At 39.7% G+C, this 27715-nt stretch overlaps 2 protein-coding genes and 2 long non-coding RNA genes across 7 annotated transcripts in view; 2 read left to right on the forward strand and 2 right to left on the reverse strand.

Moving 5' to 3' along the window:
• The window catches only part of LOC113032743 (uncharacterized), a 75909-nt gene extending 75281 nt beyond the window's left edge, over nucleotides 1–628 (reverse strand). The window contains exon 1 of the long non-coding RNA XR_003273924.1: nucleotides 542–628. This is a non-coding gene — a long non-coding RNA (uncharacterized LOC113032743). The remainder of the gene's footprint in view (nucleotides 1–541) is intronic.
• LOC113032742 (uncharacterized) lies at nucleotides 205–8356 on the forward strand. The gene is made up of 3 exons (XR_003273922.1): nucleotides 205–269; nucleotides 565–629; nucleotides 7579–8356. It is a non-coding gene; the product is annotated as an uncharacterized LOC113032742 (long non-coding RNA).
• Nucleotides 8357–9552: 1196 nt separating this feature from the next.
• rragca (Ras-related GTP binding Ca) lies at nucleotides 9553–23787 on the reverse strand. Its single transcript, XM_026183812.1, has 7 exons — nucleotides 23328–23787; nucleotides 19867–20070; nucleotides 18798–18997; nucleotides 15515–15629; nucleotides 14371–14513; nucleotides 13885–14033; nucleotides 9553–11415 (listed from the first exon to the last, which is right to left on the reverse strand). The coding sequence occupies exons 1-7, from the start codon at nucleotides 23508–23510 to the stop codon at nucleotides 11261–11263; spliced, it is 1149 nt and encodes a 382-aa protein (XP_026039597.1). The 5' UTR covers nucleotides 23511–23787; the 3' UTR covers nucleotides 9553–11260.
• LOC113031602 (c-Myc-binding protein-like) lies at nucleotides 22543–27454 on the forward strand. 4 transcript variants are annotated; one of them, XM_026183816.1, is made up of 5 exons: nucleotides 22543–22741; nucleotides 25111–25183; nucleotides 25713–25761; nucleotides 25922–26051; nucleotides 27002–27454. In XM_026183816.1, exons 1-5 carry the CDS (start codon nucleotides 22715–22717, stop codon nucleotides 27047–27049), a joined length of 327 nt encoding a protein of 108 aa, XP_026039601.1. In that variant the 5' UTR covers nucleotides 22543–22714; the 3' UTR covers nucleotides 27050–27454. The 4 variants fall into 4 exon arrangements, with proteins under 4 accessions (XP_026039601.1, XP_026039600.1, XP_026039602.1 ...); XM_026183815.1 differs by having other exon boundaries at nucleotides 22544–22741; nucleotides 25108–25183; XM_026183817.1 differs by lacking the exon at nucleotides 22543–22741 and adding an exon at nucleotides 24511–24704 and having other exon boundaries at nucleotides 25108–25183.
• The last annotated feature ends 261 nt before the right edge of the window (nucleotides 27455–27715 follow it).

Consider the following 27715-nt stretch of genomic DNA (forward strand, 5'->3'; position numbering starts at 1 on the left):
TCCCGTCAGTATTGCTGGTTGGAGCCAGAGTCCACTCTCCACCCTCAGAGCTAAACTTTACTCCGGTCTGTGGTTCTCATTTATTTACATCGTAGTCTGACTGTTGGTTTGCTAGCTTACACACACTGATATTAAACTAGCTTTTTTTTTTTTAAACTTTATTTATCACATTATAGACATACAGTCAAGTAAAACAGGGATCACATAAAAGATAACATTGTGGTAGTACAATGAGGAACAGAAAGAGTGACAAGGACAGTGAGACAAAAGTGAGTACAAAAAATAAAATAAATTAAGGGGAACATAAATAAACAAAAGTTTGCAAGAGCCAAAATCAAGTTAGCAGTTTCAATCGGTTACAGATGTTAACAGTCTTGAGAGCCTTAGTGTTTTTTGATGAGGAGATTGTCCTTATATATTGTGCAAGTTCCATTTTTAATACAAGAAGTTCAGGCTTTCTGCCGAGGACTTTTTAAACTAGCTTATTGTGCTAACATTTTAGTAAAGTTAGCTCAGGCAGCCGTCGAGCATGCGCACTCACCAGAGGTCAACTTCATTTTTCAGCTACCGGTAGCTTCGAATTCATCACGTCTGTTTTCCGGTTCAAGTGAGAAACAGGTGAAGAACAGGTAAGTCTTTAAACTCACTATTGCTACATAAGACCACCTGCATCCAGTATGCCGTCACTCCACTCTCTACACTCCTTTTTTCTATGTGCCCTTCATGTTTGTTGTTGTCCAGTTTCAATTGAATTTAATTCATATAGCCTCAAGGCACTTTATATTGTAAGGTAAAGACCCTACAATAATATAAAGAAAACAGAGAAAACCGCAGGAAGGAAAAACTCCATTTTAGCAGGAAGAAAACCCTGGCAGAACCAGGCTCAGGGACAGGCGGTCATCTGCCAGACCAGTTGGGGGTGACCTGTAGAAAAGAGACGGAAATGAATAATAACAAATAATTAAATGCAGAGTGGTTTGGCATTCAAATGTGACATTAATAATCGTATTCCAATATTGAGCGATACATTATGTGTAAGTTACCTTTTTTATTGCGCTATAGAGCATTTTATTTATTTATTTTTTAAGCAAAAAATTAAGTATTTATACTTACCAGGCATTAGTCTGATGGGCCTGTATTTTTTTCATTATTTCTAATGCTTTAAGTGATGAAATTGATTATTTAATTATAATAATAATTACCTCTTGGAAACTTGAATTATGAATTATTTTTTGTTGTTACTTTTCATGTTTGAATTTCCTTCATCTTGCTTCTTTCAGTTATATAAATTTGTTCATCCTTTAAGCATATAGATCCTATTGACACCATGTGTGAAATATATATATAAAACAATTCCCCTTCAGTAGGCATCTTACATAGCAATATTGTCATTTTTTTAAGATAAAATTCCCTAAAAGTAGTTTTCAACATGTTACAGTAAGCAAGAATATGTCGGTGTGACTATAATGGATACTTTATTGATCCCCATGGGGAAATTACTTGTTTTCTATATATAACTTGTGAATACATTTTCAAGGTTTCGAAATGTGTAAATGTGTTGTTTAAACATTATTTCCAAACTTTAGATAACCAACAGTGCACCATAATCCTGCACACATACATCCCTCATATACTTTATATAAGGCTGACTCATTGTTTGTACTTTGTGTGGACCTGAGTGCACGTGATAAAGTGGAAAACCAGCATGCTGCAAACTCCAGTGTCTCACCTCTCTATTACGCTTCGTGAAAATGTTTGCTGTCACAGAACACCCCCTCACAAATACAAATGCACACACTGACATGTACTGCATGCACAATGTGTATTTTTAGCACATGTACACACCCTGACTGATCCCACTTCGATTTTTACAAGTAAAAGTTGCATGACTGTGGAATAAAAAAAGCAACAAAAAACAAAACAAAACAGCAATTGACATAAATAAAGCGCTGAGATTCTCAGATGTTCCTTTGAAGGCACTCAGCAAATAAATTAAGAATACTTATAAACTTCTCTCCCCATGCATCCTCTTTTCCCCCTCCACATCTTTTGATGTGCCACAAATTGATGCCTAACAGTCACAAGAGCACAGAACACATGACAAGAAGAGGAAAGAAGTAAAGAAAAGGGGAGGCGGAGAGAGAGGGGGGGAAGCAAAGCAAAAGTGGGATGCCGCGGGTGTACATAAGTTGAGAGGTTTGGGAGAAGAAAAAACAAAAAAAAAAGACAAGAGACAAAAAGAGTGAGAGGCTGAGTCTAATAAGAACCAAGAGACAGCGTGCCGATGTCTTGTGGTGCCATTTGAATACAGGGCAGCAGCAGCTGGAGTCTGTGTCGAACAGCTCTGCACTTCACACAGCATCACCATCAGGAGAGGATAGCACTGGTACTACTCTGCTGGAGTCTTATACTGCTTCACACACTCCCACAGACCAGCCTCTGTGTGTGTGTGTGTGTGTGAATGTGGGAATGACTGGAGCTCCATGGTTCTCATTACTCAGCCACTGTAATGTGCTCGCCTTTCTAGCTTACCATATTGGGGCTGGTGTTCCCACTGCTGGCTTACAGAAAAGGAAAGGACCAACCTCACCTCTGTTCTGAATGCATTAGCACACATCACATTTTCAATCTGGACCTCAGCGCAGGTTCCCCGCGAGTCTACTGAATAGTAAGAAAGTATATGCATGTAAGTGCGTGTGTGTGTGTGCAAGAGAGTTTAAAAATACCCATACTCCTGCTCTGTGCTGATAAGTTGTGTTATGAGAAACTGCCAGGGCAGACAGCGGGGTCATTAGCATGACTCCCAGATTGAGTGGTAGAGGGAAAGGAAACAGGGAAGGGAAGAAGGAAGGAGGGACGAAAGTCAGAAACTACTCCCAAGTTTCCAAAGTTTTCTGGGAGGGAAACAAGTGAGCACCCAGTCAAGAGTGTGCACAGTGTCCAAAGACAAACATAACCCTGCGACCCCTGCTCTCTCAGCCATCTACAGTCTGATCATCTGGCTGCTTTGATCATCTGCCACCTCCAAAGTCCATCTATTCATAAATGGAAGCACTATTTTTATTTTAGTATCCATGCCCATTGCCTTTCTTATAAGTCGCATAACTTTCTGCACCAAAGTTCCTTGAAACTCTGAAAAAGGCATTTTCAATGACTTTATGCTTCTTCTCCAATATAGTTTTTTTCCTTCACTGCATTTATTAGGTTTTTCTATTTGGACCCAAGTGCTGGTTTCATTCAACTTTCTTTTCTTATTAATATCCTGAAACTCTAACACAGTCCTATTTTGTGCCCCACCCTATCATTAATAACATATAGTAAAAGCAGCATTGTCACGGTGTAAAACTTCAAGAACAATTTGCAACTCTTTTGGGATGCACAGAAAACTCATGCACCCAAAGGGAAATCGTTTAATGTGTTGAATTCTTGCTGTTTAATTTGCAGGTCTTAGAAAAATGAATACAGATTAGAGCAGGAAGCCCTTTTTGCTCCACATTAATCATCGCAGGCTGTCTCCGATTTAACTCATGACCTAACTTGTAGTTTTGGGATTGCTTGACTATATTAACAGTATATAAAGCAGTTAGACACGGTTGTGAGACGAAAACACTACTTGATGCTTCAGTAAAAATCAATAATGCGATATGTAATAATATGCCAGACAAAGGGGGAGTTTTCTGCATCATTACTCTTGATTTTTTTCTGTACTTCTCCCTAAGATCTGAATATACATTTTATTGGTTTATTTAAAGACCTTCTTTTTATGACTGCTGTTCAGTGGTCCCACATTCAACTACGTGAGTTTTATTGAGTTAGTTTAAGCTTTTAAAGTACTGTGTATGAGTTGTGTTTAGATTTGTTTTTGCCCCAGTCAATAACACACTTAAATATGACCTTAGGATCTTTGTTTTCTTATGTTCTGTTGCATTAAAAGCTCCCAACTCTCTTTACTCAAGCCCACTCCATCACTTTTAAACGCACTTCGGTGCGGGCATTCTCAGAGGCCTTTTTGACAGCTATAACAACGCTAGTCTTTTGCCTTGTGCCGTTCAGCGCCGAGCAGCCTTTGTAATGTCTTGGCAGTAGCCGCTTCGGTATTCTTCTTGCTCTTGTTATTCCATTTAGGGGCAACAAATCACGAAAAGCAAACCTGTGGTTGTATAAGTCATGCTGGGACCGTAAAGGGAAAACATAAAAAAAACAGACGGGCATTAATGGAACGGCTAATAAAGTCAGTTTGTGTGAGAGTGTTGTGAAGGATTTACTGCTGACACACTGGTTAATGCACGAGCAGGTTTTCCCTCAAATGTTATTTTTAGAAAGGGTCTAGGGTCTTTTGGAATCTTGTCACTTGTTAACCCCTTGTGTTCTCAAGAATTAATAAAGTCCTATAAAAATGATTTTTTTCCATTTGTTACCGGTGGATTGATATGAAAGGATGCATAAATCTCAGGATTTATGCATCCTTTTTAACTAAAACAGGTTACATCAAACAAACATCTTGAGATAAACTGTTACAAAACACAACCTGTGGCTGATACATTTTTTTGTTTAGTTTGAAGAGCAAAACAGTTATGATAAGGTCAGCAAATCTGACCTAAAACCTCATCATGTAAACTAGGGACTTTGTATTAATTATATGTCACAAAATGAATACACCACACCTCAAATGGCAAAACATTATGTCAAAGGTGTTGGCCGAAATGACAAAATAAAGTTATGTTAAGTAATTAGAAAGCACTTTAGGCACAAACATAACGCTGTGTCCTGGTCATAGCTTTCCTGCAGGTCTTCACCTGGACCCCCTTTTTCTGTTTTGAATTTTAAAATAATGCCTTCACGAGTCAAGGGTGGCTTGAATATATGAAAAATTTCTCAAGCAATAGATGGAAAAAAATATCAGATTTTTTCCAATATTCTCTTGAATCTGAGATATTCGGCCTCTGTTGATTTCACTGGTCAGCTTTTTGCCTTCAGAATCATTGCAGCCACACAAATTCCTTCTTACACAGGGATGAGATGCTACAAGTCTGTAAAAAGTATTCAGATATTGTATTTTAAAGTTACTGTCTATTAAAGCAGACAGCTTCTACATAGCGAACGACAACAAAAAATATTACCACTCAATCTATCATGTGAGAGTGCATTCAAAGTATGTCACGGACCTGTTTCAAACACTTTTAAAATCACTGCTTACCCTCTCACACCAAACATGGTTACAACGGCAAGACAAAACCTCGTTGCAACGTCACAACTGTCTGGCTTCTCCTCTAACACTAATGAGCAAGTGAAAGAGTGGGAGAGTACCCTGATTAGTCTGGCAGCATCAGTGTCAGACACTCTGCGGGGTGCCCACATCTCAGTGTGTGTTTGTGTGTGTGTGTTTTTTTGTGTGTGTATTATGTTTATATTCCTGCATTTGTATGGCTGCCAGTCTCTCTGCTCTCCTTTCCGTGCCATCCCTCCCTGTCTCACTTTCTTTTCTCTCGTTCTCTAAGCTCCAAGAACTCTGATCCTTGCTTTCGCTCAGTCTGGCAAATGACTGCAGGGGCTGACAATCCACTGTCAGCATGCACCGCCACAGTCAATAACGCTGTCCCATGTCACTGCACTACACTGGCTAAAGCTCACATTTCTTATCCCTCCCAAAAACTGCTGCTTAACAGCCCTTCTCTGCCTTTGCCAATCCTGCTAAAAGCATCACCACAGCCAGCTAATATCCCCCACCCCTCGAAAACCCCACCCTGACACGTTTTTGGTTGTCCAAATGACCAGAACATCCTTGGTTGAAGTGAACGCTGCATAATTTAAGTCCAAGAGTAGCACCCAGAGAAATATGAAACCAAATGTGGTGCGCTTTCCACGATGCCCCTGAATTCTAAGCAAGTGATGGGTGACTGATCCAGCTGTCTTTCTGTAACAAGATGAGGTCATGTAGGCTATACTCAAATACACACGTGAATTGCATACGCGCATGCACGCATGCATGCAAGGGGTGCAGCGGAGCTCAGAGTGTTACCAAGAAATTGTAGTCTCCATGATAATCCACTTCTCCTCCATCGTGTTCTATTAACTTCACAGTGCACGCACGCGCACGCACACACACACGCCCCCTTCTCTCGGCCCACACGCTCGCTCACAAATGTCTGCAAGTGTCAGGACCCGTGTTGTCCAGCTCCATTGTATCTGCATGAGGCTGAGATAATGGCATCTGTCGCTGTTCCTTTTGTCAGCGCTGTCCCTGGCCCCGTGCTCACTGCTGGTCCCCATTAGCTGGCTGCTGGCCCGCTGGCCCCTTCGTTCCACGCTCTGCTAGCTGACCAGAAAATGCAGGAGACGCCTGTCCCTTCCTCTAACTTCCACTGTCGTTATCCTTTTTCCCTCTCCTCATACCGCTTCTCCCATTGCTGCACATTAAGGGTAGTAGAGCAGTTTGCTGTACTGGTTAGCTTCTCAAAAAAAAAGCAGTGAACACCTTATGACAGGTCTGTTTTGCTTTAATGATATGTTGCAACAGAAACCTCAAACTAGGTTTTCTGTTTGTGTGTCGGCTGTGGGAAAATCAGGTGATGTTTTTGGCATGGATGGGTTTTTATTGGATACCAAAATATCCCCATGAAAGTTGTATTTCCTTACTTAAGCTTTGTCCACCTGACTGATTTTTTTAACCTAGGTACCAGAGAGATAACAAATAAAGCCTCCAAAATGAAGGAGGATAGTTAATGAGTAAGCAAAGAAGCTGGACCAAGGTAGTGACTTACTGACTCAATTACTGTCCAAATAATGCCTTTATTACTTTTCTGTTATGATTGGCAATCTGTTATCCAATTACCCCAATTCATTTATTACAAAGACACACAAATCTCTTAAGTTAGCCATCTTTTTAAAAGAAGAAAGGTAGAAACAAAGAACTTTTGAACACCCTTTATCCTGTTACACGACTAGGCATCTGGTTTTTGTGATTTACAAGATGCCTTGTGCATATTTTGGAGCAGTTCATATTTGTATTACACGTTATTAGGAACTCCAGTTTTGACTATAAGCAAAGCCGAACTGCTATGATCGTGCTACTAACTGCCTTGCTTACAGTTTTTGATGTCAGATCATCTCAGCACCAGCTTGCCTTGTCTATGCTGGATAATTGTTCTCACTGGAGCTCCAGTGTAGCCTGTATTACATCTGTCACCTATCTGCGACGTCTTACTTAGCCACATCATTTTTCCCTCATCTCTCATAAGCATGGTTAATAAAATGTAAAGATGGGAGATAGCACACCGCTGACTGAGTTTTATTAAGAACGTAATAGCAATATCGTCGTCGTAATGATACTAAGAGATCTGAGATGATGGGCGGACCGGCGTGCGGAAGTGGGCATGACATCACAGGCAAAAGTATGTTCTGCTCGCTTTATTTCATTATTAGTTAAGCTTACTTATTAGGGACAGGGGAAGGAGGAGTGTTGCCTTTGATAAAGCAAGGCAATTTCAAGACCTGCTGCAGCGCTAAATTACAGTTGTACATCATACGGCTCGCTCTCTGCTGCTTCCTCAACTTCCCCACAGTCTCCTTTTTCTCCAGCTCTCTCTGACTGGAAGGTCTCCGCGTGTGATGTTGATCTCCATGTTGCCTGCACCACGGAGCAGAAAGACCGGCCAAAGAGCGAGAGACGGCAGCTGAAACAGCAGACAACAGCCCCATCTACAGATTCTTTTCAGTCACTGTGATACAGAGTGGACACGAGGTGACCCAGGTGTTCCAGTAAACAGTAGCTCATGGATATTATTTTACCAATATCTTGATTGCATGTAGTTTACTTCAGTCACTTTAAATTCAGCCTGGGTAAATGAAGAGAGGTTTTTGGGGTTGTTTTTTTTTTCCAGCAAACTGACAATAAATACACCTGCTCGGGATGAAGTGCACACATCCAGGTTTTGCATTATTAGAAGCACGCTTTGTTTTTGCTGCTACAGTACAAGTGCAATAGCTGCTTTTTAAGCTGTCTGCAGGCATGAGACACGTTAACCACCAGACAATTTTTGTTCCCTCAAGTGCTTTTTCTGTATTCAGATTTTGTTGCCGCCTCAGTTTATTTGCTACTATTTTTGTCTCGGTGTACTTCGCGTCAGCATATACAGAATTAAATACCTTTTAATTTCTCGAGCTACGCTGGCATATAAAAGATGCTCATATTTAGATAAATTAGATACATTTTGACTGTTGAACTTACTTATGTGTGCATCTGTTCTTGTATTTCAGCTGTTGTGACACTTGAATTTCCCTGCATGGAATCAAAAATGTTTGATATTCATATTGGAATTAAAGGACAACTAAAAATGACTCTGTTTATTCTTTTAGAGTGTCTTCATTTAAGTATATCATGGGCTCTTCATCTCACCGCAAGGTCTTCCAGGAATAGCTATGACTTCAAATGACCTTCAAAACATCATAAGCATGACCTCTCTACTTCTTCAAATGTGAAGTGACATGCAGATCAACAAACCATCCGGCTGACAGGCCTAACCTATCTGCCATTAGTCCGTCAAGGTATCACACTTTGCTTTAATTCACCATCTTTCACAGTGTCACACTTTATATTCCTTGGCATGGGTAGGCTACATGTGGATGCATAATTTATCTCAAATTAGCGCCTATTTGAGTAAGAATCAAAGCAAGGCGGCTAAGGTTGGAGGAGAGCTTAAGGAACCGCAGGGAAACCATCGGCAGGATTAATGCGGGAGATTTTTATAAGAAATTACTGGCTTAATGAAGTGGATAAAAAAGCTGTCAGTGTTTTATTGCATCTAAATTGTGTGGAAGTGGTGTTTAGCTGTCTCGCCTACTCCCCACATAATGGGTCGTGACAGTAGCTGTGAGGCTTATTTAACTTAACTGGTGAATAACTTGCATGGTGAAGCTATTCACAGAGTTGTTTTTATATGCACTAAACCAGAAAGGGGGGGGGTCTTTCTCCACTCATTATTATGCCATCTGAACAACAGCCAACTTTAAGAAAACTGACAATTAACAGTCTGTCTTGTTTTATATTGGAGTAGTTTTGTTGAGCAAATAAATGTTAAAATCGGTTATTTGGCATTTTAACATGAAAACATTGAATCGACATAAAGATGCCTTTTTTAGAAATTGGATGCGAGTAAACACCTGCGTTTCCTCAATACTGAGTAATCCAATTTATTCTATTGTCATGCTCATAATGCAGAACCAATAAACGAAGCAGCAGTTCTCGCTGTTGTTATAGACGCTGGTGACATTTAACAAGCTGTATAATTCACCGCACAGGTGAAGCAATGAATGCACACTTTCTGTATTTTTAACAAGTATGAAAAAGACTTATTGGTCTTGGCAAAGAGAAAACTGAATATCATAATAGTGGAGAGGAGGCTTGGATGGTCCTGCAGCACCATCTTGTGTTTGTTTGCACTTTTGCATTAGATAGTGAAGAAAGGGTTGTCAAGCAGAATGCAGACATTTCCACACATGTTGCAAGTTTCTCAAATATCTCTTTAGTCAACGAACTAATAAAAGCACAAGAACACACTTTAAATTTTCATTTATTTCACACAGTATAGCATCACATTACATGAAATCAATCATCCACCACAGTTCTGATGTGCAACAATGAAGCGGCGACTTATTCTCGGGTGACTAATGAAACAACTTCTCGGGCCAGTTTCAAGGAGCACCAGAATTACCTGAATAACTTTGCTGAATAAAACCAGGGGCACCTTCAAAGCTAGAACTTAGTTTTACTCAGAAAAGTTAGCTAGATAATGTGGTAATCCTGGTTCCTGAGTCAAATTCCCGATCTTTAGGTGCAACCGGTACGAGTTTTTACCTCTCAGTCCTGACAGAAGCAAACACAAACATACAGACATGAACAGTGCATTTCATTTTAATGGCGATTATAATAAAATTTGGTCTTTTTCTCCTACTTTAGCAGTTTGAGTTTCTTTGTTAATTCCATTTCCACTCTCCCCTTTTCAAAACAAGAAGCAATGTTTTGGTTGAGAACAATTCAACTGAAAAAACACACTGATGTATGCATGCTTGGAGTAATGATTTGCTCTTGTGACTCCCGCTCATCAGGACTAAACTAAATCAGGTTGCTACATGGGTTAATAATTTTTGGCGGGACTGTGACTGAGTGGAAAAGCATGCAAGCATGCTGCAACCAGTCTGACAATCCTAAACCGTGAGTCCACCTGTTCATCAACCTTCCACCTCATTCATACTTAACAAATTTAATTAATTTTTTTCTTAAATTGTGGCATAGTGTAACTGGCTCCTATTCATTCATGGTGGCAGTGCTTTTACAATGTGTATGTCCAAATTTCCAGTAAACTCCTTTTTCTATTCATCATAAAGTCAATCAGAAGCTGTTCCTCAGTGGAGCACAAGCACAGAAGAGTTATTTTCACTGAATGACAGGAGTTTAATCATGCTAAACTGCTCTTAGCTAAAAGGACATATATACGTTTTCTGTTAAGTTCCTTCACAATAACGCGCTTGGGATTTAATCAAAACCTTTCTCACACACACTCACACACACTCACTTTAACTGGACAACACAATCCCTTTTTAGTCTGCTCACAAAACCTTATTTTCCCTTCACAAGTCAAACCAAAAGCAAGTTTTGGGCAGCATTCAGGTAAGGTGAGGTGAATGGTGGTGAGAGAAAAAGCTTGCACTACAGTCAAGCTTTATCTACATAAGGCCATCTCTGAACATGTCCATCGTCTTTTTCAGCACAGAAGTGGTCGGGGTGGGTTCATCACGAGACAGAAGCCTCCAAACTAACAGTTTGTCCATATGAAGAGGTTATAACAGAGGGTTTTATTCCCCCACATCACATTGTTCATACAGAGGAAACAGCAGCTAATTATCACAGCCTTTGACTGCTTTAAGAAATCCAAAGAAAGATCCTGAACCTTTTCCTGTTTAGGTGCAGTTTAGTCTCTCGGCTTCCTCAAAGCTAACACAGTGCTTTGCATTTACCTGATGCCTGAATTTCCCTTCAATCATCCATCTTGGCCTGACCCCTCTGTGCTCCACTGCTGCTCCCACACTCTTGGCTTGAGGCATTTCTCAGTGCTTTAAGTGCTGGGAGCATGGGATAGTGACTGGTGCGCTGGTGAGCCCCAGTTTTGTAGTCTTTTCTCTACAGGCTCCCGAGACCTTCCTAATCTTTCCTTTCCTCTTCCTTCTTGTTGCATCTTTTTGTTTTTTAATTTTGCATCAGCATCTAGATGGTGTTGCGTGGTGTGCCATTGAGTGCAACAGCCTTGGAGCAGGGTGAGCCCATTGCCTGTGGACCAGCTGAACGCGGAGTGGAAACTCCCACCTCGAAGACTTCATGGATAGCCTTCCGGAAACAGTGGAAGTTGTAGTCTATTAGTCCTGTGAAAGCGAAAAACAAAAAACTATGTTATTAAACAACTGATCAGTCCAATGACTGTTTGCTCACTTCCAATGAAATGAACTGGCACTAATTTTTTTAAATGGTAGTTATATTTTGATGACGAGGGAGAGAATATTAACAAAAAAAATCCACACTCTCCACCACCATGGGCAAGACCAAAGACCTGTCAAAGGACATGACAAGCAAGAACGTAGAGCTGCAAGGCTGGATACAAGACCATCAGCACGAAGCTTTGTGAGAACGTGACAGCTGTTGGTACAGTTTTTTGGAAATTGAATAAAATCTAAAATCACTATGAATCGCCCTCCGTCTGGAGTTCTATGCAGGATTGGGGTGAGGATCATGAGAAAGGGGGTGGATCAGCCCAAAACTACATGGGAGGAGCATGTTAATCATCTGAACAGAGTTGGGATCACCAAGAACACCATTGGTAACACAGTATGCTGTAATAGATTCAAATCGTGCAGGACCAAAAATGTCCCCCTGCTCAAGAAGGCACATGAACAGGCCCATCTGAAGTTTATCAGTTGACATCTAAATGTCTCAAAGAAGGCTTGGGAGAAAGTGTTGTGGTCAGATGACACCAAAATTTACCTTGGCATCAACTTGAACTGCAGTGTTCGGAAGAAGAGAAATGTTGAATATATCCAAAGAACACCATCCTCACAGTCAAGCTTGGAGGTGGAAGTATTACGCTTTTTCTGTTTAGGGTACAGGCCAACTTCTCCACACTGAGGGCCCAATGGACAGGGCAAGATATAATGTTACACAGGAACCTCCTCTCAGCCAGAACACTGAAGACGGGTCGTGGATGGCTCTTCCAGCATGACCTGACCCAAAACATTGTCAACAACGTAGTGGCTAAAGTCCATTAAAGTCATAAAGTAGCCGAGCCAGTCTCCAGACTACAATCCTGTAGAGGGAGCTGAAGCTTAGAGTTGCCAAACTGGAGTCTTGCTTTGGGATTCAAACAGTAGCAGTAACAGTGCTTCTGAAAGTCTACAAATCTATAGAATTGCCATATGCTACTGCCAATTATAAAGATTACTCTGGAAGCAGCACGTTTTCAACGAGTTCTGTATTTACAGCTTTACAATTTGATATAGATCCTCTGCTAAGGGAACATTTTATATGTGGACTTGTTGAGTAAATGTTACACTAACTCAAAACTCACTGAAATGTGCATGCATTCCCTTTGGTGATGCAGAAAATGTAAAAGTGTTTTTATAATTTATACTGCTGTTGGGATTTTAACAATTCGCAGCAAAGTTTTCTGGCACAACTTCACCTGCTTCCAAGGTGCATGGAGAGGATGAAAGAATTCACAAAGCAGGAACTCCAGCAACACTTGAGGGAAGATGAACAACTTTAATAATTGACCAACGCGTTTCGGCTTGTGGCCTTCATCAGGGTCATTAGGGATTTTAACAATTAGCACACAGAACAAACAAAAAGAACACGTATGCGATCGGTAAATTGAATTTAACTTTTATTCCCATGTGTCCTTTGTTAGGCTATGGGACAGTAACCTTTTAATGTTTAAATGTATGATGTTTAAAATTTCAGCGCTCTATTAATGCTCAGCATTAATCTCATCTCGTTTGCTGCAGTATTGCATTTTAATGTTAGATTTTTTTATGTTCCTTATAGATTCTTATCAGCATTTTAATATCATCTGATAATGTCTCTCATCAGAGTAGGTGACACTCACAGAACCTGAAGCACTCTGAGACAGGCAGAGAAAGCCCACAACCATAATGTGACATCCTGAGGTTTAGGCTTTGTCCAGCCAGCTGATGCAAAGAAAGCCCAGCTATGTTGAAGGTCCTTCATAGTACATCCCATAGCTTGTTTGAATACACAAACTGATCCAGGGCTAACATGCTATTAAATGATCAGGGTCTCAAATACAAATTACAAATTGATATCTTTTTCCTTTAGCACAACAGCTTTAGCTTAAAGTTTGTGATGGGACAAACTTTTAATTTCACTCAAGAATTCATCGACTGTGTTGAATTCTCAAGGAGACACACAATTAAGTATCAAAATAAACCCACTCTCCTACACTCTCCATAATATGGGGGAACAAACTGCAGATGGGCTCAGACAATCACAAGCCACAAAGATATTCACCCAAACTGCCATCCAGTATGTTGCTATTTAAATTAATTGTAAGTGGTGGATCTCCTGTTTTTGGAGCTTGAAAGTCAATTACTGCTTCCTTTTATTACTCCCAACTTTGGCTATCTTTCTGTGTAATGTACTTCAGTGCATGATAACATCCAGGTTTACAAATTTCACTCCATCTGTACACATGCAGACACACACTAATACTGCACTGATAAACAAAGTGAAAGAAAACATGAAGACATTTGACACAAGCCAAAACCATTAACCAAATTAAGCCGAGTGAGCAGCAGAGGATCACAGGTCATCTGACAGCTTACCTTTGCGCTCGAAGCTCTCTTCTCGCAGGATGCAGACAAGGGCCAGGAACTTTGTGACCTCTTTCAGGTACAGCACAGTGGTGTTGTTGAGCTTGATGATGGCCATGGACTCCTTGTCATAGGCACTGCCGCTGCCATCCTCCTTCAGACTAGTGAAACACAACAAAACACTGTAACATTCAAAGAGGAAATGGGAAATAAACTGCAGCTTGTCTATGAGGTTATTAATTGTGCATAAATTAAGTCGTGCTTCAATGAAAGCACCCTCAGACAGCACGTGGGTGAACTCCGTCTCTTAAAGGCTTAAAAGATTTCAAAAGATTCAAGCAAATATGATGGTAGTTATTATTATGCAAATGAATACAGAAAGTTAATATAAAATTAACTTTGTAGACACCACTGACCAAAATTATGTTTATCAAATCATGGAGCACTCATTACTCAACTCTGACCTCTTTTGGTGCATCACTAAAGCACAAAACTCACCCATAGATGCAGGAGACATCGATAACCACATCAATCATATCACAGCACAGTTCATAGGACTGCATGTCCACAGGAGAGCTGTCTGTGGCGATGTAGATCTTACTGACCACGTCAAATAGAAAGGCCTTCTCTATCCCTGAATTCTGTCACCAACAAGAAGACAGACAGAAAAAAGAGGCAGTCAAAAGTGTAATATGGTAAAGAAACAGGAAGCTACTTCCTGTTACAATTAATGTCTGGTAGCAGATCCCTTACTGAGAGAATAAACTAAGTTACAGTTTGTTTGTTTTTTTACAAAGGCTGCAAAAAAACCCCAAAAAAACCAAACAAAACAAAAATCAGATTTTTGATTTGTGTATGATCAGGCTGTAAAATTCAAAAGTTTTTTTTAATGGTCTAAAAGCCTGAAATAGCAAAATAATATAAAGCAAAGAAAATGAGCAGACTCTGAAATGTCATGAGAATAAATGTTTTGTTTTTTTAAAAATAAAAAATTAATATATTTATGAGAACATTATGAATACAAAATGAATGGGAAATGAGCAAGTTGTGGCTTTTTTCGTCATTTTATCGTGTATTATAACATATATACACAATCAGATCTCACAGTAACTCAGGTATGAAGACAATGTGTCATAAGAGCAAGCTAAAGTCAATGCTTTATACTTAAAGCTTTACATGTGAAGACAACTGTCAACTCATAACACAACAAGCTTAAACTGATGCAGTCTAATACAACTGTAAAATAAATCCTGCATTTATATATATATATATATATATATATATATATATATATATATATATATATATATATAAATAAAAATACAGTAAATCTTACCAAAGCAGTTAGTACATTTAAGGAAGAAACAGCTGTTCTCCACTCAAAAGTCATACCCTGAGATAAAACAGTTAAAAGTTACAGAGCGACTACTACTACCAGTGTGGGACAAAGTAGCATTACAACTGAGGATCACAAACATCTTCAGAAAAGGCTGTAGGGACAGTGGAGGAACTGCCAACACTAATGTGGCTTCCGTGCTGGCAATGACTCACGCCATGAACGCTGTCACACATAAATCACTCCATCAGTGACAAAGTTGCAAGAGAATTCTTATGCATAAAGGATTGGTTTTTGTGTGCTTACAGAAATGAAGATATTTAGGAGGTTCTCCAAGGTGGGGAGCTGTGGGATGAGCTTCTGCACCACTTTGCTGAAGGCTTCAAAGATTGAGTGGTCATAAATACTCGTCAAGTAAAAGCTGAATGATGAAGAAAAAAAAAAGGAAGCATATAAGCTGTTACAAGTAGGAAACACTTCTCACTTCCTCAAAATGCATATGAAACCAGGTAAAAATACATAGTCACAAGATCACATGACAAACAGTTGCAGAATTGTAGAAAAGAGATGTGAATCAAAGCATTAAAGCCTGATTCAGACAAAAGCACAAGGATAAAAACTTAATGCTAACTTGGCAAAAAAATTCCGACAAATAAAAAAAACAAAACAGTCTTCATAAGGCTGCTGAAAACTAGGCACACATGACTTATAGACATTGGTTAGTGAGATGTATAAATAAAAAGTTTGTGTCTGAGAAAACAGTGGTGTGAGCCAAATGGAAGTGTCTGCATACACTTGGCAGGAGCTCAACTTCACAATGTATTACGGTGAAGAAAGCACCAGAGGCAGAGATCCACTATATATCCAGGACCGCTCAGGCTGTCTAACCGGAATAAACAACAATCTCACTCCACATAAAACACCCCACAGTGTGCCAACACAGTCCTAAAAATCAACAGTAAAGCTGCTGCAGAGCTGCCCAGGCTTAACCCCGACAGACTGTTTAATGTGCTACACAACACATTTAGACTTCTTATACAGTGTGTCGGAGCAAAGGCTGCAATTAACATTAACTCATCTTATTAGAGCTGCAACATAAATTTCAGTATCTAGTAATTCTGGACTAGTTTAACTCTAGAAAATATCACAAAAATGAATCATGTGGTAGCCATTTGAAACAATGCATGTCTAAGACACTTTGGCCTTGACTTTACTTTTCAAATTAAGAAGTTGCGATACATTTTTATACTGTCTGACAAAATGTCTATTCACCTCCACAGATCTATGACCAAAGTAAACCCTTTCCTGACAAGTTTAGTCTTAAACACTACTTTCAAATCTTAATGAATACAACATATTGTTCACTTTGTAAATGATGATGATGATGATGAGAGATTAGATAGCCTTTATTTGTCAGTTGCAGTTGCCCAAAAAAAATACAGACAAGCAACATGGGAGAGTATTCCAGTGTGTACAGCTGATCTGCGACCGCTGCAATCTACGATTGCGCCCCCAGCTGATCCAGTGTCCACATCGGATGGGAGGTAAGCATGGGAGGAGGCGTTGGATCCGGGGTAGGGAGGGTGATAGTGAGGGCGTATCAGTGTACGTGTTTCGTGTGTGTGCATGTGTGTATCCTGTGTTCAGCTAAGAGAAAGCGTCACCACGCCCAGTTAAGCGTCAGTCAACAGTTTCCAGTGGACCCAGGTGGCCTTGAAGGAGGGACAAAGAGTTCCGTCAACAATCCTGTTATCATGGGAAGAATTTGTTGTTCCAGTCAGCTTCAACTTTGGCAAGCCTTCAGCTGGCGCCAGGGGGGCCGCATGAGTGAAGATCGTGAATGTTTGGGTTTAGTGCGAACAACTGCATCCAACTTTTACAGTTGGTCTAATGTCCATCACTGGTCACCAGTTCTGTCCATTCCCGTTGTTCTTCTCCAAGATCTTATCCATATTGCGTTCAAAACACAGTCTGAGTACAGCCCTGCCAATCGTCTATCATATCGGCCAGCCTTATGGGATTTTGAACAGCTGTAGCTGCTTCTTGTTCTTCGATAAGCCAGGTCAAAGCCAGCTCCAATCAGCCAGAACTCTGTTATCATGGTTCCAAATTGGTAGATGTTGTTCATTGTCCTCCATCGAGAGTGTCGCTAGACACGACGCAACCGACCATCGAGTATCCGGCAGCAAACGTCTCCGCAGGACAATCGGGCTCTCCCAAGCCTAGCAGGGTGTCAATTCCATTACAGGACCAGTTGATCAAATCCATAATTCTTTAGGTTTTAGAGAACAAGACTGGGAAACTCTTTGAGGGTTAGAGTTAGACGAGACTAGACAAACACATATGATGGTCCCTATTAGAATCAAAAGCAGAAGTACTTAAAGTATCAAATGTCCATGTTTGTTTAGTTACTTTTACCTCCTCTTGTTTCAAAATGGTAGGATGAGTATAGCCAAAACAAGTAACTTGAGGCTTCAAAAGATGAATTTACTATGATGGTGAATTTTTGACACCAACCACACATCAAAACAAACCAAATAAAGAATTTTAAAAAACTGAAGCCATGACATCCATTGTGCGAAATGGCAAAGTATTAATAGCATTCTATGACAAAATTTAAGATCATTTCTTCAATCTAAAGACTACTAAATGAACATATTTAGTCCTCAGGCTATATAAAAGTTAAAACTTTTAGCATTTATATCAGAAAACAAACAAACCATGGTGTGCTATGTGCACACAAAGATGAACCAAACAGCAGATGTGTACTTTGGCTTTCTTTCTGCATCTCAAGTTTTTCTGCCCTTTGGAGCCTTAATCACAACAGCTCTGATAGCTGTGGCAGAGGCCACTCTTGCTTCATTAAGAGGTCAAAGAGGAATCTCACAGGAACACTAAAACTATGCAGACAATGTTGAAGACACAGACTACTGGATATATAATGACGGAAACAGAAGCTACTTTTAGGCCTTATTATTAGCAACAACACCAATTACCAAATGACATTAATAAAAACAACCATCCCAATGGCTTTTCTACTGCAATTATTGAAAAAGGGAAAAACAAACAAAAAGCCACTCTGATTGAAGCAAGAACACTTTACCAAAAAATCCAAAAATTATTTTATATCATACTCTTAAACCATTTTTATCAAATAGGATGAGTGGGGCCAAGTATAAAACGTTTGTGGAAGAGGTTAAAACATCTCTCAGTCTCATGTGTCATTACCAGTCAGTGAGGTTGTCTTTTTGTGTCTGCACTGACTTGTATTTACTCATGTCTGTTTACGACAACGTGATTACGGATGTTAAAACTGTCTTGAATAAAGCCAGTTTTGTTGAGAGACTATGCTTTGTCTGAGAGATTTGGAGTAAGCGATTAACTGCTGTACCAACTTATTAATGGCCATATAAGCTGTGGCTTGTTTTCTTGATTAGTTAAATCTGTTAACAGTAGAGTTATTGTATTGCATTATTGAGTGTGTGAAACTTTGTTTGCTGAAAATCAAATATAAAACAGGATGGATGTCTCCCCCCCCCCCTTATTCTGGCTTTTACAGATGATAAAAATAATCACAAGTTAATCGTACCTGAGATGCAGCTTCTCTAAACTGGCATCTACCAGATCATCATTGGCTCTCTGATGGATGTCTCTTTGGGTTTCGATCTTGTGATCGTCTGACAAGCCGTCAACTTTGTGGATAAACACCTCGAAGTTTATCTCTGGATTGACCCTGTAGGCCCGCGACACAGTGAGATGAAGCCTACTCAGAGCCTCCACATAATCATCCTATAACAAAGAAGATGACACAAAAACAGGCATGTTCACAAAGTGAATCTAAAACGAGATTTAAAGCATAATCTGCTGTTCTGGACACAAAACCAGAAACAACATGTAGCATAGAATATTTAACAATTTTAATACTACCATGCTGCTTTATTCTTACAGAACACTACATCCATAATCTGCTCTTTTTTAACCTTAAAAACTTTATGAGAAAAAATTTTAATGTAGTAAGAGTGTATATAATATCCAACAATGTCCTTCAAAAAAAAAGAAAAAAAAAAGAAAAAAGTTATCACAGTGACATAAACAGGAAAATCAAGATGTGCTTCTTCTTAAAGAAGTGAGAATGACAGTCTTGTGAGCTAAGCCCAACATAATTATTAGCTGTCACTTCAGATAACATGGAGGAGTACATTCTCATCAGTTTAAAGTGAGGTTTGAGGAAATGCACCTCTGCCTCGCCTCCCAAAACAGCAAAAGGAAAACAGCTCTCCTCTCATATCACTGTGTGACCAACTGCTGAAGCAAATTGAATCTGATGCACCTTGAGCACAAATAAAGCCATGCAATCAGATGAGCTGTGGCTTATATCGCAGCTGAGATTACTTCTTGAAAGCACTCAGAGTCATGTGGACAGCGCAGGCATAAAAGCCGTGGCATGTAATTGTCTTTTATTCAAGCCACTCTGGCTGTTCATCAGCCAGCTCATTCTTCAGTGCTGAAATGGGTGTATACTTGGATGCCTGTTTTCTTCTTCTGTACAGTTTCATCTTAATAAAAATGTAAGTGGTCGTGATTCTGAAAGCGGTCTGATTTTGCACTTCTACACTTTATCTTATCAAACAATTCTTCCTCTTTTTTTTTCTCTTCACCTGAGCATCAATAACAAATATCAGAGCCCCGGTTCCTCTGAAGATCATCTCGTAGTCGAAGGTGGGGTCAAAGAAGTCGACCTGGCCGGGGAAGTCCCAGATCTGGAAGTTGACAAAAGAGCTACTGGAGATGTCATCCTTGTAGATCTTGTTGGTGCTCTCCAGAAACAAGGTCTCATTGGGAGACATTTTGTGAAATACCACCTGAAATGAAAATTGATGCCATGTTTCAGTTGAATAAATACAAACAGAGTCTAAAGTGAGGAACCGGATTTACATTAATTAAATTTAGTGGGGAAAACTGGTATATGATGACACTCAGCAAACAGTGGGATTATGAGAAATTGCACTTTTGTAAGAGGGTCACTGAAACTTTAATATAGCAGTGACCACAAATCTGTGGTAATTCTGACACTAGCTGCTGGGAAAAAAAATGCATCTGTCTGTTCTCATTACTTCATCTTTATTTATTGGAAATACTGGGGACAGAGGACACAGCGCTAATCATTGTAGTCACTAGACAAACATGCGCTTCTTCAAATTTTCAATACTGCAATCAATTCTTAACTGCCACTGACATAACAAGTATGTTTTTCTTAAATCAAGAGTGTTGGATATCAATTTAGTTTTATTACAATTCTTTATTTCTAAAGTCTAGTTTTTATTTTTATATTAAATAAATACTTCAATAAAAACTGGGGAGCTAGATCATTTGGAAGGGGCTCACATACGAGCTGGTACTCCTCCACACTGAAAGGAGGGACTTTGGTGATTTGAGAATCTGACTAAGATGCCTTGTTACTCCTAGACGAGTAATTTCAGGTATGTCCTACCAAAAGGAGACCCTGGGCAGATTCATGGAGATTTGATATGTTTAAACTGAGATGGTTGTCCTCACGGAAGAGTTTGAGGAGGTGGCCATAAAGAGGGGGTCTAACAGATGTGTAAATAAAAAAATTTCAGTATAATAACCTTGTTAACTTTTGTTGCGGGTGTGAATTTAAACAGACTTGAAGTCATCCAGCAACGTTTTAAGTCCGATGACCGTACATTTGTATGTGTGAAGACACGTGTAAGGTTTTCTTCACTTGTGGTTTACAAATGGCTGTTCCATAATCCCATTATTAAAATATTGCAGTCATGTGAAAGATTATCACAATAGTGCTGTAATTTGCTTTATAGTGTTACTCTAGCACAAGGATATCATCCAGACATCACATGTAGAACAAGAGGGAAAAGGGCAAAACACTGCAGACTCAGATCCATTGCAACACGTCATTCTCGTCAGCATTTTTCAGCTTTTCACGCTGCGGAAAGTAAAGTGGCTGCTGTACATTGAACTGAAGTTAACAATTAATGAGAGGAAGGCTTAACAAATAGGGTAGAAAACGAGATGTATTGGACGTGTGATGTGGTAGGAGTATTTGCTCCCCTGCTGGCATTTTAAATCAATGTGTCGTCCACTGAGGTCACCGGCCGATGAACCAGCAAAAATCCAAATCACATGATTCTCGGGCCCAGTTGGCAGCTTACATCGAAATGTTAATCTTCGACTTGAGGGTGTATGGATTATAGCAAACACAGTGCAAGTGCACATATATGCACTGGCACAGAAGTGTGCTTCGTCACAAGAAAGTTTCTCCATGCACTTTCTGTAGGTTAGGTTTGCAGCACGTCAAGCTATATGCAGTCTTTTCATACTTCCCCCTTGGATTTGAACATAAATAATAAAATATCATAGAAGGGTCAACTACGTCTAATCTATTATTAAACAACAGTGCAACAACAGTGAAAGTGGCAGGCCAAGAAACATATTCTGAGCAGCCTATAGATGAAATATGAAATAAAGACTAGAAAAAGGGAAAAAAAATAGAAAAAGTGGAACCAGCCTTGAGGGTTTGCTGCATGACAGGTGGTTGTGGTCATTTGATTATTTACAGTTACAATTCCATACTTTGGGGAATTAACAAAATTAACTGAGACTCAGTTTCTGGACTTTTTTAAAGAATCTTATCATTCCGCCTTATACTGTGCCTATTTTTAATTATGTTGTAGTTAACTGGATTACTAGTAATGAACTTTTTTTTTTTTTAATTATTATTCTTTACATATATTAACTTTTTTAAAAACTTTTTTTCCTGTTTTCTTTTAAGGAAACAGCAAGTCATCTGCCTCCGCCTGAGCCCATCCCTAGCACCAACCCACAATATCTACAAGTCCCTTTTCTGTTATCCACACTCCTGCTTTTCCTTCTCTCTCACTGCCTCCGAATGTGCCTTCCCCCTTTGCCAACAACTGCAAAGTTTCCACAGGCGTTGGTGGCTTGTTGCCTCTGCCATAACTTGTAATATCAACTTTTTTTGGCTCCAGGCTTACAGCAGTCACCAAAGCTGACAGAGGTTTTGCCTTCATATTAAATGTCATCTACACTCATACAGGGTTTTACTTTGTGGGGTGAGGGTGGCGTTTCCCTGCATTTAGCTAGCAAAAAGTCTGTGTTAATCATCATCCATAGATTTAAGTATCTTTGGCCATTTAAAAAAAAAAATCAAAAAAAATCAAAAATGCATTTCAAACTTAAGCAAATTAAGCATCACTTTTTAAAAACATTTTATAGACAGTCATTAATATGCTTTAATGGAAGGCCAAAACTGCTTATGAAATTAATAATTAGGAATTCAGGTGAAAACACAGGTGCCGCTGGTCATAGCAATCTCAGAGCAGCTACTGAGGTCATCTCCTAACAAGGAGCTGTGTCACTATACGGCGGGCTTAATTTCCTTGAGCATACTGGAGTCCTGGCTGTTCCTGATTTTTTGAGAGTGTGGGAGCGTCTGAATAGTCCATCATGCACAGGGGCAGTTACTGGAGGGGGGTAAGTAGCGGCCGAACAAATTTTTTATCCCTCTTTCTGAGATAAAATGGGTACGACTCAGGTAAAGAGGCCTTGCACGTGCTGCACTGATTTAAAAAGTGTTATGGCTTGCAGACCGAAAGGTGTGGTCGCTCTGATATCATGTGAAAGGCACACTCCAATTCTATACCGCACAGTTGGGTGGGACTGACATAGACTTTCTTTTCTGTTTTTTGTTTGCATGTCGGATAAGTTGTTAACCAAACAGTCACATGCTGCATGTACACACGCACCATTAAAGATGCACCGAGCGCCTCTGTTCAGCTGGTTAATAATTCACTCCTGCGGACACACCGGTGTTAGTTCACACAGATAACCAAGTGACCATTAGCTTTCTACAAATTTTTTTTATTATGACTATTATTGTTATTATTTCTTCAATTCTTACGTAGCTGAGCACGCCGTCAGCTGACTGATAACCGTCATCGCTCGCGACATGCTAACCCAACTCGGTAGCTATTTTGGCTAACGTCCCGTTTATACTCGCGTGAGGCTGAGGCAGGCGGCGCTCGCCTCGGAAGGCTAACAGTTTAACATCTCCGCCTACCTTCTGTATCGACGATTTGCCGCTTCTCCTCAGGCCCATAAGCAGGATCCTGGGTTTGCTGTCGGACGGTGCCGGGCTGTCCTCGATGTCGGCCTCCTCTTCACCATAACCGAAATCTTTGGGAAACGAGTCCGCAACCCCGTAGCTGTCAGACAGCTGTTCCACCTCGTACTGAATCGACATTTTGTCCTAAGCACGGTCGCTTCCCCCCTTATTCCCCCCGTTTACTTTGTCGGTTAGTTGTTTGTTTGTAGCGGGCCGTTGGTAGGCACCATGAAGTAACGTCACCCGATGGAGATAGTTTGTCAATAACGCCTGAGCCACTTGGAAACGCAGAGCGTGATCCCACACATTTCCTTAGGATTTCCTCTCGCCCTGAAAAAAAACCTCACCATTTAGTCCCGCCCTTTGATTCTGATTCGCTGCTTTGGTTACAATTCGACAGGTGATTGGCCGAGCAGCCTGCCACTTTAATGAGGTTCACCGCTGTCACCTGACTAGTACGCGGACTTGTTTTATGAACTGTCGCTCGAAAGAGGAGAAAATAAAACCTTTCATTTTTTTTAAATGAGCTATTTTAAACCACCTAGAGTATTTTTTTTTGTGGACTAAAATAATAGTCACAAATGATCTTGGGTTAAAAGGGAACATTTAATGAAGACGAACCAAACAGAGTGTGTTATAGTGTTATTCTGTGTTGTTACCAGCAGATGGAAGCAGGCGCCTACTACAGTGAAGCAAAGGCTTTCATGAGCCTTCTGAAATGTAGGAATTATTTCTTTCCGCAATTGCAGGACAGATTAAATAATCCATGTTGAGTAAATAAATCCATTGTTGTGTAAATTATATTGCCTATGCAATGCCGCATAGCATACGGCAACTACAATAACTCTTAAAAAGTGTACCTAGTGTATCTGTATAAAAACTGCCTGAGCTGGACACACCTAATTTTTTGATGGTTTATTATTTATTATTGTTCCTAAACACGATGATATTATTTTGTTGTTGTTTTGTTTAGCAGTTTTGACGCATTATTTGCCCTCCAATCGCAGAATGGCCTAAGAGTGCAATTTTAAGTGCTTTGTAAAAGAGGGAAAACAACAGAAATGGAGATATGTAAGAATTTATCACTGGTTTCGTGACGAGGAACCTTTGCACGTTCTTATATTCCCGAGGAGCTCCTGAATGCAGCTTTGACTCTGCGGAGCAGTTGGTTGAGCGAAGAAGATAAACGAAAGTAAACTTTTACCGACCCGGCCGGCGGTGTACCTGATTCTCAAAGTTAGGTGCTCCCATTTTAAGCGGAACGCTAAATATAGGAGCTGTCTACACGAAAAAGGCAGTTTTCTAACCGACATTACTATGGCACATTATAAAGTAAGCGCGTGTGCTGTCATTGTATTCATTTTACTCTGCTGTTTTTAAGAACCCGCTTCATGTCCTGTGTTTCAAGCACAGCTAAGCTAATGTTAGCAGGGAGGGAGGCTCATCGGGAGGTCGCCATCGCACCTGTGACGGCTTGTATTTGGGCTTTCTCGGTGATGGGGGTCTGCAAATGTTTGTGGGTAAACAGAGTTTGGAGAACGTAAATAAACTAGCTACGGCTACAAATTATACTTTCTTTATTACACATTTGAAGTCCAGGGCATTAAATACGAGGGAATTACAAATAGTGAGAACACTCTTAATCATATTGGCCCACTCTAATAGGCAAGACGTGACAGCTTAAAGGTACTTTATGATTAGCTGGTAATAAAATGTCTTATTTTTCTTCCTCCAGCAGGGTCCAGACCCCAAGAGGGAACAGTTTAGGAGATACTTGGAGAAAGCTGGTGTTGTTGACAGTCTAACTAGTGGTAAGGTGCATTTCTTTTCTGTTAAAGTCATTATACTAGCTTTGGGAGCTATTCGCAAAGTATTGCAGAGCATAACTGAAAGCTAGACCCTCTTCTGACAGTGCTGCAAATTATTATCTGACACCAAGTAGCCTTGAGGGGAAACGTCGAAAACCTTTTCACCAGTGTCAGGCTTTTTAGTAAACACATCTTAAGAACATGGATTGATAGCTAATGTAATGTTGATAGAGAATGTAAGATATCAAACATACATTTTTTGCAGGATTTTCCACCTATTAAGAATTTTTGACTTGTTTTTCACTGTAAGAAATGGTGCTGAACTTCTCAAATTCATTAGATTATAATTTGAGTTAACGTAAATGCACAGTACAAGGACTTTGCTTGAGTAAACAGTCCAAATTTGCCATTTAACTCACGAATTATGTTATCAGAGGTCAAGTAAACAGAACTAAGAGTCCATCCAAGTATTTACTGACAGTCAGTGATAAGTAGAAAGTTTAACTCTTTTCTCTCCCCTCCTGGTCTTCAGTTCTAGTGTCGCTATATGAACAACAAGAAAAGCCCAACAACGCTTTGGAGTATCCTTCTAATTGCACAAGCTGATTCTGAACATTATGAGCCTGCAACATTATGATCTGTGTGTTGAGGTGAACCTTCAGCTGATATTTTCCCTCCCAGCTACAAGTCTGAACAGAAATTGCACTCGCTGTAGATTCTTTAACTGGCTCCTTCTACCAGATTTGTCAAGCAGCAACTCGGTGCTGTTGGGCAGACTTCAGAAGATGCTGAGGCTCTGCAGCAGGAGGTGATTAATCTCAGGCAAAAGTGTGCACGCTTGGCAGGGGAAAATAAAGAGCTTAAAGCAAAGGTAAGCCTCCAGTGGTTTGTAAAAAGACTTTTTTTCTTCTTTTTTTTTTTTTTTTTTAAACCTCATTTAGATTTTAAGATTTTTGAAGCACAGTCATTATAATTAGACACAGAATGCAAAGAAGACATGGTGTCCTACAGCTGGCCAGAATAAATTAATGCCAAGATACCACAAGTTGAAATAAAAAGCAAAAAAATGTTGTGCAATGATTTCACAATTCATCAGTACATAAGTTAATACAACACAAAAATAGATCTTTTAGTCTTCAATTATTCTAAAGTTCAGAGTACAAACTTTAACATGCACAAAAGTAGCGCGAGATATCCAATATAACTTGAAATGAGACAAAGGGAGACAAAATGACCCCATGACCTTGGAGCAGTGTGTTCGATTGAAGCATTAACAAGTTTTAACCAGCGTTACAAATGTAAACGAGTGATACTTTCCTGAAAACATGCAGCTGATGCCTCCCAGTTTGTTGTTTGTTTTCAATATTTAACGTCATATTTGGGAAACTGTTTTGCTGGAAAAATTTGGATCATGCATAATTTTTCAATGTAATCTTTTCCATACATTCTTTCCGATACCAATCACATAATCTCCTGAAGTGCAATGAAAAGGAATTTGCTCAAAAACTCCTTGTGACTGTCTGGTAGTTTTGTTATGATGTAGTGTGTCCAGACTAGTAAGGACAAAAGAAGCAAACCTCAATCATGTACCACGTCCTACCTTTGTCGTGGTACAGCTCTATTCCGAGGCTTCTGGTATGAGTGTTGTATCGCTTCTCGTGGGTCAGTGTGTTGTCTGCCATGATGCTTTTTGATACCTGTCTGTAACAGTGTGTATTTATTTTTTTTATCTGACAGTCTGCATGGACACAAGGAGCTCCTGAAAGGCTTGTGAACTCGACTAATGTTGATGTTTGGGTTTTTTTTCTTCTTTCTTTCTAGCTCCAGCGTTATGAATCTGTACCTGAAGATGGAGGCACAGCTAACTAGACCCCAACCCAACAGCATTTTGTTTCTACGTTGCTATCACTTTAAAAATTGAAGGCGAGACAACACTTAGGTGAAAACTAAACATTTTTATGTTGCTGTTTTGTCTTTTTTATAAATCTCAGTTTCTACTTTACTACTTTTGATTTAACTTATTTTGTACATGAATGTATATAAGTGTTGGTTTTTTTTAGTTTATTTAGTCTTTAGTATAGCTTTATAGTAGAAACTGACTTTCAGCATGACGAGTGGGTTAGTAATAGACAGTAGTCATTAAGCTGTTTGTTTTACTTTCCTGTCTTGTTAAGAGGACACACACTGATCAATGTATGTGTGTTATTTACAAAAATCTGGTGTAGGTGCACAAAAATATATCACATCTAAAATAAAACATGGCCATGTAATCACTGTTTTTGTTTGTTTGTTTGTTTTTCCAATTTTAATCAATTTATTTACAGCAAACAATCAGTGAGTTCTGTAATGCAACAGAGTTACTGTGGTCATTTACAGCTTTGTAGGCTCATTAACACACATCCTCAATCACCCGCTGAAAGAAACCAGATATAAAACACATTAAAAAACAAACACCAAGCACAAAGACCTTGGGGACCAGAGCACATTAGGCTTTCTTCCACACTTAAAAACCTATTTCTCCAAGTGCATACAAAA

This window comes from Astatotilapia calliptera, chromosome 11, assembly GCF_900246225.1.
Source record: "Astatotilapia calliptera chromosome 11, fAstCal1.2, whole genome shotgun sequence".
Classification (NCBI taxonomy): domain Eukaryota; kingdom Metazoa; phylum Chordata; class Actinopteri; order Cichliformes; family Cichlidae; genus Astatotilapia; species Astatotilapia calliptera.

Excerpts from the sequence above, each read along its gene's own strand:
- rragca (XM_026183812.1), bottom strand. The coding sequence starts at position 23,510 with ATGTCGATTCAGTACGAGGTGGAACAGCTGTCTGACAGCTACGGGGTT. Across the intron at positions 14,034-14,370 it reads GATGTCTCCTGCATCTATGG|TCTGAAGGAGGATGGCAGCG; the intron begins GTGAGTTTTGTG and ends GTGTTTCACTAG. Across the intron at positions 11,416-13,884 it reads AGAGAGCTTCGAGCGCAAAG|GACTAATAGACTACAACTTC; the intron begins GTAAGCTGTCAG and ends TCGCTTTCACAG.
- LOC113031602 (XM_026183815.1), top strand. The coding sequence starts at position 22,715 with ATGCACAGGGGCAGTTACTGGAGGGGG. Across the intron at positions 25,762-25,921 it reads AAGCCCAACAACGCTTTGGA|ATTTGTCAAGCAGCAACTCG; the intron begins GTATCCTTCTAA and ends TCCTTCTACCAG. Across the intron at positions 26,052-27,001 it reads ATAAAGAGCTTAAAGCAAAG|CTCCAGCGTTATGAATCTGT; the intron begins GTAAGCCTCCAG and ends CTTTCTTTCTAG.